The sequence below is a fragment of the Dermacentor albipictus genome, chromosome 1, assembly GCF_038994185.2.
Source record: "Dermacentor albipictus isolate Rhodes 1998 colony chromosome 1, USDA_Dalb.pri_finalv2, whole genome shotgun sequence".
NCBI classification, from domain to species: Eukaryota; Metazoa; Arthropoda; class Arachnida; order Ixodida; family Ixodidae; genus Dermacentor; species Dermacentor albipictus.
Window position 1 is genome coordinate 468,592,323 of NC_091821.1, and position 14,919 is coordinate 468,607,241.

The window sequence follows — 14,919 nt, forward strand, 5'->3', positions numbered from 1 at the left end:
ATCTTAGGCCGTCATTGGGCCAAGAAGTGCCAATATGTTTCCAACGTTGGCCCAACCTGACGTGCCGCCTGGGTATATACCTGTTCGTCTTGTCTCCGTTCGCGTGTAGCCTTCCACTGTAAGCCTAGTTCACTTCGATACTTGAACTATTTCTGTGGTTGAATAGGATGTAACCACAGCGAGAATCGAAGTCGGCGAGAAGGGCTTAAAGTGATGAAACTTCCGTGTGCCTTTTATGGTAGTCACTTTGCTAAACCGCGGGGATAGTTATCCCTTGGATATTCTCCTTCGCCCACGTGAACAGCTGGTGTGGGGTCATGATTTGGTAACGAATTGGCCTCTGAAGACTGGCTCCGGCTACTGGCCGTTTCACGGTGCCGCCAAGACCGTCACAGGCACTCTTGCCATGAGCTGTAGCATAAAAATTCCATTCTGCACCAATTCCGAAGTCATCTTCGTGATTGCAGAGGTTCACGAGGTTGCTTTTGTTTTTGTACTGTGCTGGAGCTCCGTCAGAAAAGTAGAGGATTTTTCGTAGATGTGGCAACTGTTGCTTGAGTACTGTCACAACTTCGGCCTGGAACGCGGACACTGCAACGGCGTCGAGCTCTGTACAGTTAGAAATGACAACGTAATTCTTGACTACAATTTCTTCGTCAGGGAGCAATAGACTACAAATGGGTGCAGTGTTGCTTGCTCATTCACCCAGTGGTAGGCCTGCGGGGCATCTTCCACAACGAATGTATAGTTCTCTGAAAAGTCTAGAAGAACAAGCGCTTCGGTTTTGGTAAGCTTTGACATTGCATGACGAAGGTAGGATGCTTGTTTCTTGCTGATATAATGATGAATTTTCAATTTGGCTAGCATCTCCGAAAATTTCTCGCGAAAGTATTCCGGGGTTAGCAGAAGAGTTTCGAGTTTGCATCGTAGGCCACCTACCCACTGCTGTACATGTATGTGGTCGACTTCTTCGCTGTTAAGTAGTGGGCTGTTACCAAGCGCCGTTTCGACGTTTTCTGTACCGGGGCAGGTCTGGCACCTGCCACGCATGCAATCTTCATTTCCTGTGTCACACACAGTGGTTGCCAACAGTTCTTGCAGGGATTTCCTTAATCCGGAACTGTGGATCATCAACTTAAAATTTTGGTGATCCATGCAGACGCAAATGGAGTGTGTGCCACTTGCCCCTGCTACCACGCAGTTTGATGGTCGCAAACTTGCAAACATGGAAAATCCACACCTGATATTATGAGTACTTTTCCACTCTGCATACAGCTCCTTTAAATTCAAAAGCAACAGTCGCTTTTGCCGGCCTGCTATTACATCTTTCTTCCCCGGGAGACACTATGAAACACAATCGTATTCATAAAATCCTTTATCAAAGTCTTCACGCTTTCGCTGATTGGGTGGCCCTTCTTTATTGGTGGGGTGCTGAGGATTCCATGTTCAGTTTTCAGTTTGATTGCTGCCCGTACTTGTCTTTGCGAGACTCCGAAATAGTCCATAATTTTTTTTTTTTTGAGACCAAGACACGGGAGCAAGGGTTAAGAGCTCTATTTTCCTTTCGCGTTTTCCTTCGGCGTGAAGCCTTTCTCTTACATTTTCCATTAAAGTCACATAGTCGCTAAGCATAAAATCGATACGTTGTCTCTTTGTCCTTGCAGTCTGACTGGGTGCCGGAATGGTTCGCGCTTGTCTCTGTGCTGGGGTTCCGTGGCTCAGGCCTTCGTCTGTTACACAATATCTTGGGCTTCCTTCATCGCTTGCTCTGCTGGCAGATGTCTCCACAGCAGTGGCACTCAACCCATTCACACCTCCCACATGTGCGACTACCGAAAGGGCCGGCACCTTTAGATACTGAAGTGCCTCTCGAGAAGAGCGCCTCTTCTCCATTTCATAGCACCGGCGCATGCAAGCTTGACACAATCTAGATCCTGGAATGAGATCCAAAGATGGGTGCGAATCTGACAAGGATAGGGATATCACAGATGAGCCTCGGTAATTCTTGATGTGTGAAAGAAACGGATTCGAGCACCATTTGGATGCTGTGTGTGATGTGTACTTTACGTAGAGGTGGTGATGATGGCCACGCACTGTATCATCCAGTGTGCATTTTGAACGCAGAATCAAGAGCCGGTGATCAAGTTCGCTCCGTTCTTTGACACTACTGATGTACTGATTTTTCACGTAGATTGTCCTGTGGCACCCATTCGGTCCAAGTGAACAGTGCGGTAATTCAGCACCTGAAAATAAATCGTAAAAATACTATTGCCAGGAACACGTGTCATTGAATTATATATTGGCGCATACATGCCAGAAAGTCTGACATAAGGCACCTGTGCCACGCAACTTTACGGCCACGTTTCTTCGTCATCCTACGAATGTAAGGCTAGAATTTTTATGTGCGTCCGGCGACACAATGGTGTTAAAATCACCCGTTGTCCTGGAGAGGAAATACGTGAACTAGAGACATCGTGTAGTTTAAACGTGCCATGAATTATTACGCAAATCCATGTACCTGAATTCTCAGAAGCTGAAGACGCACCAAAACTGTCGTCCAGACCGTCGACTTGATTCTTTCCGATGGTCCAGGTGTGAAGAAAATGTTACTAAATATGAACGCCGGTTTGCTTCTGTGACAGCTGTAGCTTTGCCTGGGATAAAGATGAGCAGTAGCAGACGACACACCTATCGTCTGCTCGTAATGCACGCTCCTCCCGTCGTCTTGACGTCGCTTTCCCAGCCTCGGTGGGTGGCATCGCGGGACGCGTTTACGATACGAATACGCGTTCCAACCACACATTTAAAGCCGCTTCGCAGACATTCTAGGTATCAAGCCGGCCAGTGGCCTTTTTCTTTGTTTTAGCTTTAGCAGAGCGCCACAAATCGTCTGTTCGTTGAATAAAGCCACAGTTCTGGTTCCTGTTCTGGCGCGTCTTTAGTGAATGGTGACATGTGGATAGAATTTATTTCGCCGTATTTTTTAAGAATTACGCGTTATAACGTCTCCGTATATAGTAGTACACTAACTTTCTGCATCTTTTTCGTTCTAAGCTTAACTCAGACGCCTATTTCTTGTCCTACGTGCACTAGAAGGCCTGCAATTATCTAATCTTACAAGATGACAATAGCCAGGAGCTCAGTCCCCACGAACCGCAAATCAACCTGAAGTCGCCAAAGAAGACCTCGTATTCAAAAAGAAAAAGAAGAAACACGTAAAATGAGCCAGACTGAAACGCCGACTGACGTGCTATGCAGTGAAGGCGAAGCAAAGAGATGCTCCGCGCAACCTTGTGATTGTGCAGTTCAAAAATTTTTTTCTCGCTTCAAACAAAATTTAATCTTTTAAATCTTTGTACATAGGTAGACAGCAAAGCATACTATGCAATGCCGACTATGCCATATTTTTACTTGGAACGCTACGTTGCGAAAATGAAGCCACAAATTGAGTCAGGACGTAATTTTTTCATATTTACCATGACATTAAGCGAAAGTTTAGGCTTTATTTCTTATACGAATATTTTTATCATCTAGTATACACACATACCAAGCCCCTATTGTGAATATATTCCTCATGGAAACGTTACTTTCTTTTATAAAAAATATTAAAAAGGGGCAATTGTCGACTTTTTCTTACGGCTGAACATTATGTAAATTAAAACAGAAAGTAATAAACGACAATAGTCACGAAAGAGTGCCATCTGGCGACTATTTAAAAACATATTCGCAGTAACAGGTCAAAGAAATAATTTTGCAGAAATGTTTCTACCTGGCATAGTTTCGCTTGTGTGCGCAACATTCAAAGCGTCCTCAGGGCATTAGAATTTTTTTTTCACGAAAAATTGCTTGATTAATTACTTCGCACATTGAGGTAAAACAGTATGATTTTTTTCAGCAGAATCGCAGATGGTCGATAAAACACCGAGTATACTTGAGATGGAATGACCCAGATACAAAACAAGAGAGGGCTGAGGGGGCAGCCCTGACGCAAAGAACGCTGCAGGCTAATGGGAGCCCCCAAACTCTTATTCAAGATAAGTGTCGTCGTGCAGTTACGGTACGCTGGGGCGACCCCCTCAGATTACAGATCCAAGATTGGCATGGTCTAAGACAGACGGCAAACAAGATTTCACGAGCCACGCAATCAAAAGCCTTCTCGAGGTCAATCAGTAAAATGGCAATCCGACTATTACTATCATCACAGCACTCAAGTACGCTGCGCGCTTTGTGAATATTAATAACAACCCGCCGTGGTTGCTCAGTGGCTATGGTGTTGGGCTGCTGAGCACGAGGTCGCGGGATCGAATCCCGGCCACGGCGGCCGCATTTCGATGGGGGCGAAATGCGAAAACACCCGTGTGCTTAGATTTAGGCGCACGTTAAAGAACCCCAGGAGGTCAAAATTTCCGGAGCCCTCCACTACGGCGTGCCTCATAATCAGAAAGTGGTTTTGGCACGTAAAACCCCAAATATTATTATTAATATTAATAACAATAAACCGGCCCACATGTCTGGTGTCCCACATGTCTGGTGAGGCCCGACGATGTCCTGTATCAATGACTGCAATCTACGCGCCAATATCTTCATAAAGATTTTATACTCGATATTGGTGAGTGCTAAGAGACGATAAGCCATAACATATCTTAATTTCGCTGCATCATCAGTTTTAGGAATGAGTACGGCGTGCGACGACCCATAGGACGGAGGCAATGCTTTCAATTTGTAAGCCTCGTTAAAGATTACATTCAAGACAGGGCTAATTTCGTGCTTGAATTGTTCATAAAACCCGGCGCTAAAGCCGTCTGGTCCAGGCGATTTTTCGGGGTTTTAAGTTGTCTATCACCTGTTCAACTTCGGTTTCTGTTATCGCTAGTTCCAATCTCTGTTTTCTTTCTTCGTCCAGTCTGGGTATAGCACGAAAAAACACATTCCCAAATGTGGTCGTGTCTACCTTGTGGTACGCGAATAGCGCCTGGTAATGCTCATGAAAAGCAGCTTTGATGTCGCCTAGGTCTCTTGATAAAGTCCCGCCCTATTCTATTCCGTCGATGCGATTCCTTTCACCGCGTGCTTTTTCTAAGCCTAGCGCTCGTTTCGACAGCGCTTCGCCTGCAGCTGTGTTTGTGCCCTCACCCTCACCGGGGCTCCCCGATAACGTTGTTCAAGTTGCTCTATCTGTTGTTTCACTTTTCTTATGTCTTCTATCCATTTGCCCAGTGCTTTAGATTCCTGCTTGAGCAGTTTATGAAGAAGTGCCTTTAACTCGGTCTCTTTTTGCTTATCCGCGTAACGCATACAGGTAGCCCTCTCTATTGCCTTTATTTTAGGGTTTCTTTACTCAGCTCCCATTGTCGCCATATGTGAAGGTTATTACTGGGGTCTATTTTCCTTATTTCTTCTCTTACTACTCGGTTAAAAGGTTCATCCTCAAGAAGCTTGTTATCTAATTTCCATGTTTCCCATGAGAAAGCATTACCTCGCTTCGAAATTCCTATGCAGCATTGAACCAAGCAATGGTCAGAAAAATACACTGGCACTACCTCGTAACTGTTACACTCCGGAACGATGTCAACAGATGCATAAATGAGGTCGAGCCGTGCATGGCTAGAGCCCTCAAATCGTGTGTACTTTACAGCACGCGTTCCTTCGAGGCACTCTGCCACATCCTCTAGGTCCCAGTTCTCAACGATTCGCGATAACACTTCAGCGCTTTTGTCTCTAAACCTACGAACGCTTGTTTTATCACGCGCACTGAGGACACAGTTGAAATCACCCATTACTATGAGCTGTCTTCCCTTGCATATACGCTCTTCAATGTGGTGAAAAAGCTGAGCCCTTTCATCCACCTTATTGGGGGCGTACAAGCACACAATACGCCACTCGTTGTTGTTGAACGAAAAATCGACGACAACACACCGGCCCAACACACATCAATAAATTGCATGTACCTCTAGCCCCGGCAACTTCAGCCAGCGGATGCGCCCAGCGCATGAATGACTACCGCAGAAAACCTAGACGTGAAACGTCGCCCCATAAGGCCGGTCCCTTCTTCACCATCGACTTTTGTCTCCTGCACGGCTAGCACATCTATGTCGTGCTCCGTTATAAGCTGGTAAAGCTGGCCTTCCTTTCTTTTCCCTGCCGGTCCTCGAACATTTAAAATAGCGACTTTCAACGGACACGCTGGAGCCATTTTAACAAAAGGCAAAGAGACCGGCAATATGGTGCTTACCTCTCGCGTCTAGCACGAGGCTAGACGCCGTCATCGCCGCCAGTGCGGACCGGCGGAAGAACATGAGCGTTTCCTAGGGACTCCGAATTTCTGGCGCGCTTGTCTACCAGAACGTTAGGGCGCGGCCGAAACGATGACCGCCGGGCTTGAGGCGCCTTTGCTGGGGGCTCCAGGCGCCGCCGCCGTCTGGTCACCGTCGGCGCTGGTTTAGGCGTGGGAACGCTTCGCCGCAGCGGAGACGCTGGTCGACGTGCGGGGACCACTCTTGTCCGGTTGCAGCTCGTCCGGACCCTTGGGCTCGACGACCTTGGTCTCCGGAGCGTTCTCCCCATTCTTTCCGGTTGTCACGTTGACCCCGGCAAGTCATCCGCTGGTTATTGGCTCACTGAACCATCCCCAGTGCGGGCGTCTACGCCGGTAGACGCTGACGAGTCGAGTGTCCCTGTCTGTTTGCCCGCCTCGTCCGTTCCCCTGGCTGCATCCTCGGCTTCAACGACGTCCATGAGTTCCGCGTTCTCGTCCGGACGCAGTCAGCGTCCCCGTGTCCGTAGCGTCTGCACTTCGAGCACCTGCGCACCTTCCAGTAGCGGCGAACATGGCCCGTGGCATGGCAGCGCAGGCACTGCATCGCCCAGCCGGGTACCGCCACAAGGGCCAACTCACCGGCAACACGAACCTGGTGGGGCACGTCGTCCGCCTTCATTCCCGGCTTGAGCTCGAGCAGCACTGTTCTCGTGGTTGAGCCCTTCTCTCTCATGCCTTGAACGCGCCAACGCTCCCGCGTCACCCCGGTTACGTTCCCGAACGCCGCAAAAGCAGTCCGGACGTCTTCATCTTGCACTCCGTGGAGCATCCAATGCAGGCGCAGTTTAACCTGCTGGTCCTCAGGGTCAATAACAATGCACCGGCGGCCTTTAACTTGCACCTCTTTGAAAGCAACCAGTTTTCTTGTGGCTTCCGCGCTGTTGAACGTCACTGCCCACACATGGTTGATCTGGTACGCTCCCAACGCCACGACGTCTGGGAGCACACCAGCGTTGGCGAGGGCGTCTCGGAAATATTCGACCCTGTAGAGCCTCACCCGTACGTCGCCGTGCAAAAACAACGTCTTTAGAACAACACGACCGGTGCGCAGAGCAGGCAGCACAATCTCGTAGTCCTTTTCATCTTCGACGCTGCACCTGTTTCCGCGGCCGGCGAGGGCCGCTGTCGCCACTCCTGCGGAGCTCATGATCCTGCGTCCGTTCGCAAGCGCGTCAGGAAGTAGAATGCTACACCATGCCAGCAGACGAGCACAAACGGATAATTTGGCATGTGAAAATCGAGAAGCAGTTTTAGTTTCGCGTAGCTACGCCTCGCACAGACATGGTAGATGCGCTATCGCCCAGCGAATAAAACTCCCGCCTGTACAACAACGAACAATTTGATGTCCGTATTCAGCAGCATGGTCGGAAATACAACAACATCGATTTTCACTTGCGATTGGTATTTTAACTTCGAAAAAAGTCCTAAATGAACCGCGGACCCGGGACGCTGTATGGGCTGTTACTGCCGATTTCGCTAGCCGTTTCTTGTTCCTCGCGCGATGAATATGCATCGTTTTCTTAGTTCAGTGATTCCTTTCAGTAAACACGTCCGTCTTGTCATATATCATATGACTAGACGAGTCATATATCGTATAGTCATATATGTGTTATCGCCGAAGTTTCCCAGCACTTGCCTGCGCTATACCTCTGTTTATGACGCGTCACATCGACGGTCATCGCTTCTTGTGCTACCACTGTAGACATGAAAATTTGTTTATTTGAGAACACCGATGCGAAAGCTGAAATACATGGTGATTTATCCTTGTTAGTCTTCTTGATTCCTGAGCCTAGACGCGCCCATAGCGTGAAGACGGACTCGGCGGATACGCTAGGCCTAAGCTTCGGTGAGGACCGATCTCGGCGCGGGAAGCTGGCGAAAGCTAAAATGTGTGTATTTGAGCATCAGAACTTTTTTTAGTACAATAGGGAAAGGGCAAGCGCACGAATCCCCTCAGCTTTGTTATCTGTGCGATAATATCAGTCAGCGATTGGCTTCGAACTCTGGGTCCGTTCGCGCGCGTCCGAATGACTGCTGCATTTCACGTCCACGCCACAACACTGCGACAACGGCGACAACTCCCAGTCATATGTTACGTGCGAACTACTACAAAACGCGGCGTCCTCTGCGTTTGCGTGGTTTCGTTCAAGAATTTAGCTATCCGCCCAGTCAAAAGGGAAAATGCCCAGTCAAAGGGAAAAACGAAAAAAAAAACGAAACTGATCTTCAGTGTCAAATGTCCACGAATAAACAGAGCAGCTCACGCACGTTTATTCCAAGCTGCGACACGAAATAGGGTTTTATGACCCCAAGAAGTAGCGTTATTTAGGTTAGGTTGGTTAGGTTAGGCTAGGAAGCGATGGAATTGTATAAAGCATTTAATATTCAGCAGCGTTCGTCCTTGCGTTGGAACCAGCGCGGCACAAACACAACCAGTGCAGTTTCCATTGCGAACCAGCGAACTGCAGCGAGAACCAGCGCCAGTACAGCACTAACCAGTGCGCCCCAGCGTAATAGCAGTGGAACCAGCATCTCTTCCAGTGTGACACAGCTCTTATCCAGCGTTCTCACTGGTGTCCCAGTGAGTCTCAACGAGCGCCAGCGTACCCAGTGCGACCCAGTGCCAAAAAACGCGCTGGTTTCACACTGGAAGACGCTGGTTTTTGCAATAGCGGTACCTAAATTTAAGCGCACACAAAATATGAGCAAGCCCTCCATTCTTAGTATTATGTCAGGCGAAGAAAATATAATGCCACAACATTAAATCGTGTAGTGATGCTCCGGTCGACTCGCACCACTGACCAATACAGATGATAATGCATAAGTACTGAACAGTAACACAAATTTGAGTACAAGTAATCACAACGTGAATACAAAGACCTTTCTGGATGATATGTGAAAAGTTTACAAATGAATTTATTATTTAGCATCGTAATATTTGAGCTGTTTTTCGTATGAACTAGTAAATCCTCTTCCACATTACATACCATGGCCGCATTCAGTATCGGGGATCTCTGTGTCCATGGCAACCACTGGGCTGTCAAGTGGGGGCTCTTCCACATGGGGCCACGGTGCGGAGTCTCGAGCAAACAAGTCATAAGAAAGCACCCAATGAAGCTAATTATGTCCTGTATGCACTATGCATTTACCTTTAGAGCAGCCAGGCTGTGATTGTTGCATGCGCTTGCAGGTCGATTCATGTTCTAGGGAGGCACCTACTGGAACAGTCTTCTCTAAAGCAAGAAGAAAATATTAAGATCCCACGCACTGTGGGAATCGATCTAAGCGAATATTTCTGTGGTGTTTGCGTTCATTGACAATATTTGGCGGTGATGTTGACGGCCCACGACAGTCGTGATGCCATGTTATATGTTACCTTACGTGCACCACATGTGTTTGCCTACGTAGTACACCAAACGGCGAGGCGTGTTTGCTCGAGGCATTGTTGTGCGCCATTGATCGTGTGCTGCAAGCAATTTAGCACTGACATTCCCTCATGCAGGCGCATCGCATCCTGGCTGAAATGTTTATTTGCTCGACAGCCGCTTGCGGGTTGTCTTGACGCTGCAGTACTGAGTGCAGCTTTGCGTCTGCACGCGCTGCACCAGTTGTCATGATGTACAAACTTGCAGGGTGTTTTAGTTTAAGGTATGAAACGGCACGTTTCTGCTATTTCTGAAAAATACACTTTTACAGTTTCTCCGCAACTGTCGCCATGTCTAGTAGCGACGTTTCGTTTATTTGAACGATCCTAAACGAAGCATGCTTTCTGGTGGTGCCTTTCCATTCTCCCGCATGCAAGGCGCCACTAGCGAATAGAAGCTGTTAATGATCCATGTGGTCAGGGCGTTGGCTTTACCCATACTCTGTCTCCTCTTTTCTTCAGACTATCTCCTCTCTGGAAGTTAGAACGAGAGTACAAAAGCGCTGCAGCTTCTGCAATGCGTATGCCGCAGGCTAACGCGTAACTATAGCTCTTCAGCGGACATTTCGTGTCGATGGCTGAGGAGTTGCAGAGGGCATTGTGACAACGACAAGAGAACTCCAGCTCCATTTGGCGGGTGTGTTCGGCATAATTTAGCATAATGAGTGCGTAAACGTCACTTTGACGTGGCAGTTTTTGGGCATTCCTGACGTCGCTTGACAGGCAGGAAAAATTGGCGCGGCCTCAAAAAAATCGACCAATGAGCGAGCGGTGTCGGCCACTTTGGAATAGAAACAGAACGGAATAGCTTTACGTTATGCCGATCCTACAACCAGTGAACTATTTGTATGAAAACCGGTATTTACGCAAGCCAGCTGAAACAGAACGGAATAGCTTTACGTTATACCGATCCTACAACCACTGAACTATTTGTATGAAAACCGGTATTTACGCAAGCCAGCTGCGCATTGCCGGCCCTTTTGGAAGCTTAGTCAGACAAACAAATCAGACTCAATGCATGGAGCCAACTGCCAACGATGTCTTCGCTTTGTGCTTACCGCTTGTGCACAAGCAAATTCGAGCGACGAAGCAGCAAGCTCTCGCACCACAGGTGAGTGTAGTTATGTGAATAGGCAAACGCACGTGTGCGGTCCATATAGCTCCTAGCAGGATTATCAGAAGTGTCACCTCGTACTGTTGAAGGTTTTTTTTATTTTAAAAAAATACCTATTATGTTTAGCATTACCTTGCTGTTGTCACACTTTAGTTGCTTACTAACCGAAAAAGGCGTGCAGGGGCAAGAAAACCATGGTGGAGTGCTGGAGTCGAAGTGCACAAGTAGGCATTGTTAATAATGCTGCCTGATACAATGATAACATTTGGAAATGATAGAAGTATGGGCATGAATAAAAATGATAATGTTTAGATTGTAGGATTAATTAGTGTCGCCAAAATGAAAGGCTAAATTGGGCACCTGTGAAGTGAGTCTGAAATAAAAATGTGCGGACTAAGCAAAGCATGTGGACGTAATAATCAACAGAGAAATTAGGGAGCATGTAAATAAAACCTCCTATTATGAGCGTGAGGTACGTAGCACAATCACAATTAATTGAGAAAATGTGATAAAACGATAAATGGCTTGGTGCACAGGCATAGCAGCAGCACTACATGGAGTATTTAAAAGTGTATGCATTGAATGTATGTCTCACTGCGGCTTTTTGAAAAAAGTGCTGGAAGTAAAAAAAAATGTGTTCTCTGCAGCTTATACAATAGAGCGTAAGTATTCCTTTTCATGTGCTTGCAATGGATACAATGCACAGTGATAATGTCGATATATGTAATAGGCATATGCTGGCAAAAAAAGGTTTGTGAGCTAGTGAGAACTGCTCTGGAAAGCTCCAATTTCTGCTGGTCAGCTATTGCAGCAAAACATTTTCTTTTTTCGTGTACAGGTTTCCAATGAACAATGAACACCTACTGCAAAAATGGCTCCTTCCTGTGAACCAGCCAGGTTTCACCCCGACAGGGCGCCACATGCTATGCTCAGCACATTTTGAAGACGCTGCGTTTCTCGCTGGTCTACAGTGCCGCCGCCTTCACGAGGGTGCAGTGCAATCCAGGTTATACACTCCACACCATCATGAAAAGGTATGCACACCGGATATTTTTATTGACAGTACTAGTGTATACACAGCCGTGACGGGATACAACAGCCGGTGGTGCCAAAAAACAAAGTGGTGGAGTGTTGCAAGAACAGCAACAATGTTACAAAAATGTGTTAACAGCACTTAGCATGCACAGCCATGAATCAATTCGTGCATGACTTTTCACAACCAGGCAAACTTTTTACCTGCCTAGCTCATGCTGTTTACGTGCAGACGTAAAAGGATGTGAAAGTGTTAATGGAACTTTTAAACAACTGTGGTACTACATAACTCATTCTTTGAAGCCCCGCACTGCTTGTAAAAAATTTTAGAAGATAGTCATTCCAGCCATGGAGCTCATATGCCTCATAGTAATACAGCAAGTGTAATAATAGAAACCGCAAAAACCGAATTTACAAATAGTGCCATGTGTCAATATAGAGCGGCAAGTGCTTCAGCAGAAGCTTCGAGAGAGATCGTGTTTAATGTTTTACACAAGGATGTAATCGTAGCGCAGTGGTTTTATTATACATTTCACTTTTGCATGCCAATAGGTGTCTCTGCTGGGCTCTTCTGCAATGTGTGCAGACAATGATAGCGAAATTTACAGAAATTGTACAATTAATTTTTTTAAAGGAAAAGCCTCATTCAATGCACAATTGACATGAAAGAATAGAAGGTACCAATACAACGTACCGCTGTCAATCCTGTAGTTGTATTGCATGCACAGCAGAATGAAGTTGTAGCCGAAAAGTGGAAACATTTTTCATTTGCATGCATGTTGGTCATGCAATCACGCTGAAGACTCCTGGCAATGCTAAATGATGAAAACACACTCATCGCTGTCTGTGAAAAGAAGCGCCATGTAGAGTGCACAAGTTAAAGTGTTCATTGCATGCGGCTTTTGTATGGAACAAGCCAAGTAAAAAAGACGATGTATAAATGAGCAACAGCACAAATAAGTGAACTTAGTGCATGGGTCTGTCAGCAGTCAGCTTGTAATGCACCCCTTCGTTGGTAAAGTATGCAGCTTTTGCGGATTGAAAGGACCAGAGAACTCGACACATGCGTAACATGTCCCACACACGTGCTGTGTGGATTCTGACAGGTCCCCCCTCCGCAACCATTATATTATCAGACAATTACATTGATTACCTGTCAATGTAACAATAAGTGCCATTGCAGCCTTCCCATGAACAATCATCATGCTTGTGTGTGTAATAAAACTGGATTGGATGGATGTTAACCGTGTTCTGTCCTGTGAATAGGTGGCTAAGTTAACATGCATTATACATTCAATCGCAGGCACATGACACTCCGTCACCAGCCACTGAGGAAGCCTCACGTAGCTGCCGCATACGGAGTGATGGTGGGACATCAACTACTACCTTGGAGAATGTCCTTCTTGACCACACGTACAGCTCCGCAAAGCAACCGGAGGGCAGAATGAAGAGGTTCAGAGAAGACCTGAATGCAGCACGAAAAAAAAGTAAATTTACTGCAAAAAAAGCAAATCGCTATAGCAAGACGAATGAAGCCATGGGAAGTGTGGCAGAGGAACAACATGAGCACTGCACACATCTACAAGAATCAGCAAAGAAGAAGGCACATCTTGAAAACCTGCTGCAAGGAATTGTTGCGAATTGGCAGACTAATATGGTAGAACAGCCCCGTGGAAGGAGGTCCACACCAAAAATGAAACCTTTCGCAACAATCTTGCATTACTACTCCCCCCGGGCCTATGATTACATGAGCACATTGTTTCCAATGCCGAGCGTACAAAAAATCCCAGAATGGCTCAAGGTCATTGACGGTTGGCCAGGATTCACTGCCGAGGTGCTGAACGACCTAAAGGGTAGGCACAAGGACGAGAGTCCACATGAGCGTCTTTGTTCCATTTTACTTGATGGCATGAGCATCAGCAAGGCATGTGAACTAGACATCCCCAGAGGCCGTCTTATTGGATATCCCGGCCTTGGCCAGAACAATGAACAGCCAAGTAACCCCAGAAGCACCCCACCTGCTACTGATGCCCTTGTATTCATGGTTGTTGGGCTGGCATCACCATGGGAGATGCCCTTTGGGTATTTCTTAAACGCTGGCCTGGCAGGTGAAGTGCTGCGGGACCTGTTATTGCAGGTTAACCACCACCTGCACGAGTGCGGCCTAAGAGTGGTGGCAGTTGTCTGTGAGTGTTTCGGGGCAAATGTCCATATGTCTAAGCTGCTCGGCTGTCGAGTTCATGAATGTTCGTACAATGCCCTGAGGACAACATTTAAGTGCCCAATCAACAAGCAGGAGGACATTCACATGGTGTTTGACGCGTGCCATGGCCTTAAGTTGTTGAGGAACCTCCTCGGAGACAAGCGAACTTTGACAAGCAGCACATACGGGGTAAACTATTTTTCTTGAATAATTATCATTGCCTCTTTCAAAAGCAGTGAACATGCTTTACAATGTGGTGTAATGCTCACACTGACACGGAATGCTTGCTGCGTTAGTGGATTGTTTGCAAAATATTCTATCATTGTGTTCCCTACTTTTTTATTCAGTGAGGTCATTTAAGGTGTGTCACTACATTTCAGAAAAAGTTGTACAAATGAAATGTGAAAGTCAACTTCATGTTCATCTTCCGACCAAAATCAATGCGTAGTTGTAATGCGGTTAAAGTCTTAAAGCAGTGGAAATATATTCTTAGTACTAACCATGTGCCAAAATTTGCGTGTCAAGGCGTCAGTGATAACAATAAATTTGTAGGCTCCCCGCAATAATTGCCACTTGTGCAATTATATTACAGGACTGTGTAATGAGTCACCATAATTTGCACATGTTTATGTCGAACCACGCATTATTAAAACACCTTATCAATTATTAATTATTTTTCATAACAAAAATTTCTCCAAAGTATTGCCCATACTGGCAAACTTTACAATATGTTTCAACCATTGGTGTTAACCGCACAGGCTCTTGTATGAAGAAACTTGCCACAAATACATAATGCGAATCAAGGAAACTGTTACGAGTGTTTGCATAAG

The 14,919-nt window shown here is 46.5% G+C and overlaps 1 protein-coding gene across 1 annotated transcript in view; it reads right to left on the minus strand.

The window, feature by feature from the left end:
* Positions 1–12,863: 12,863 nt before the first annotated feature.
* LOC139054487 (uncharacterized) overlaps positions 12,864–14,919 on the minus strand; it is a 44,542-nt gene continuing 42,486 nt past the window's right edge. Inside the window, exon 4 of the mRNA XM_070531521.1 lies at positions 12,864–13,351. Within this exon, the coding sequence (XP_070387622.1) occupies positions 13,180–13,351 (172 nt within the window). The 3' untranslated portion in view covers positions 12,864–13,179. The remainder of the gene's footprint in view (positions 13,352–14,919) is intronic.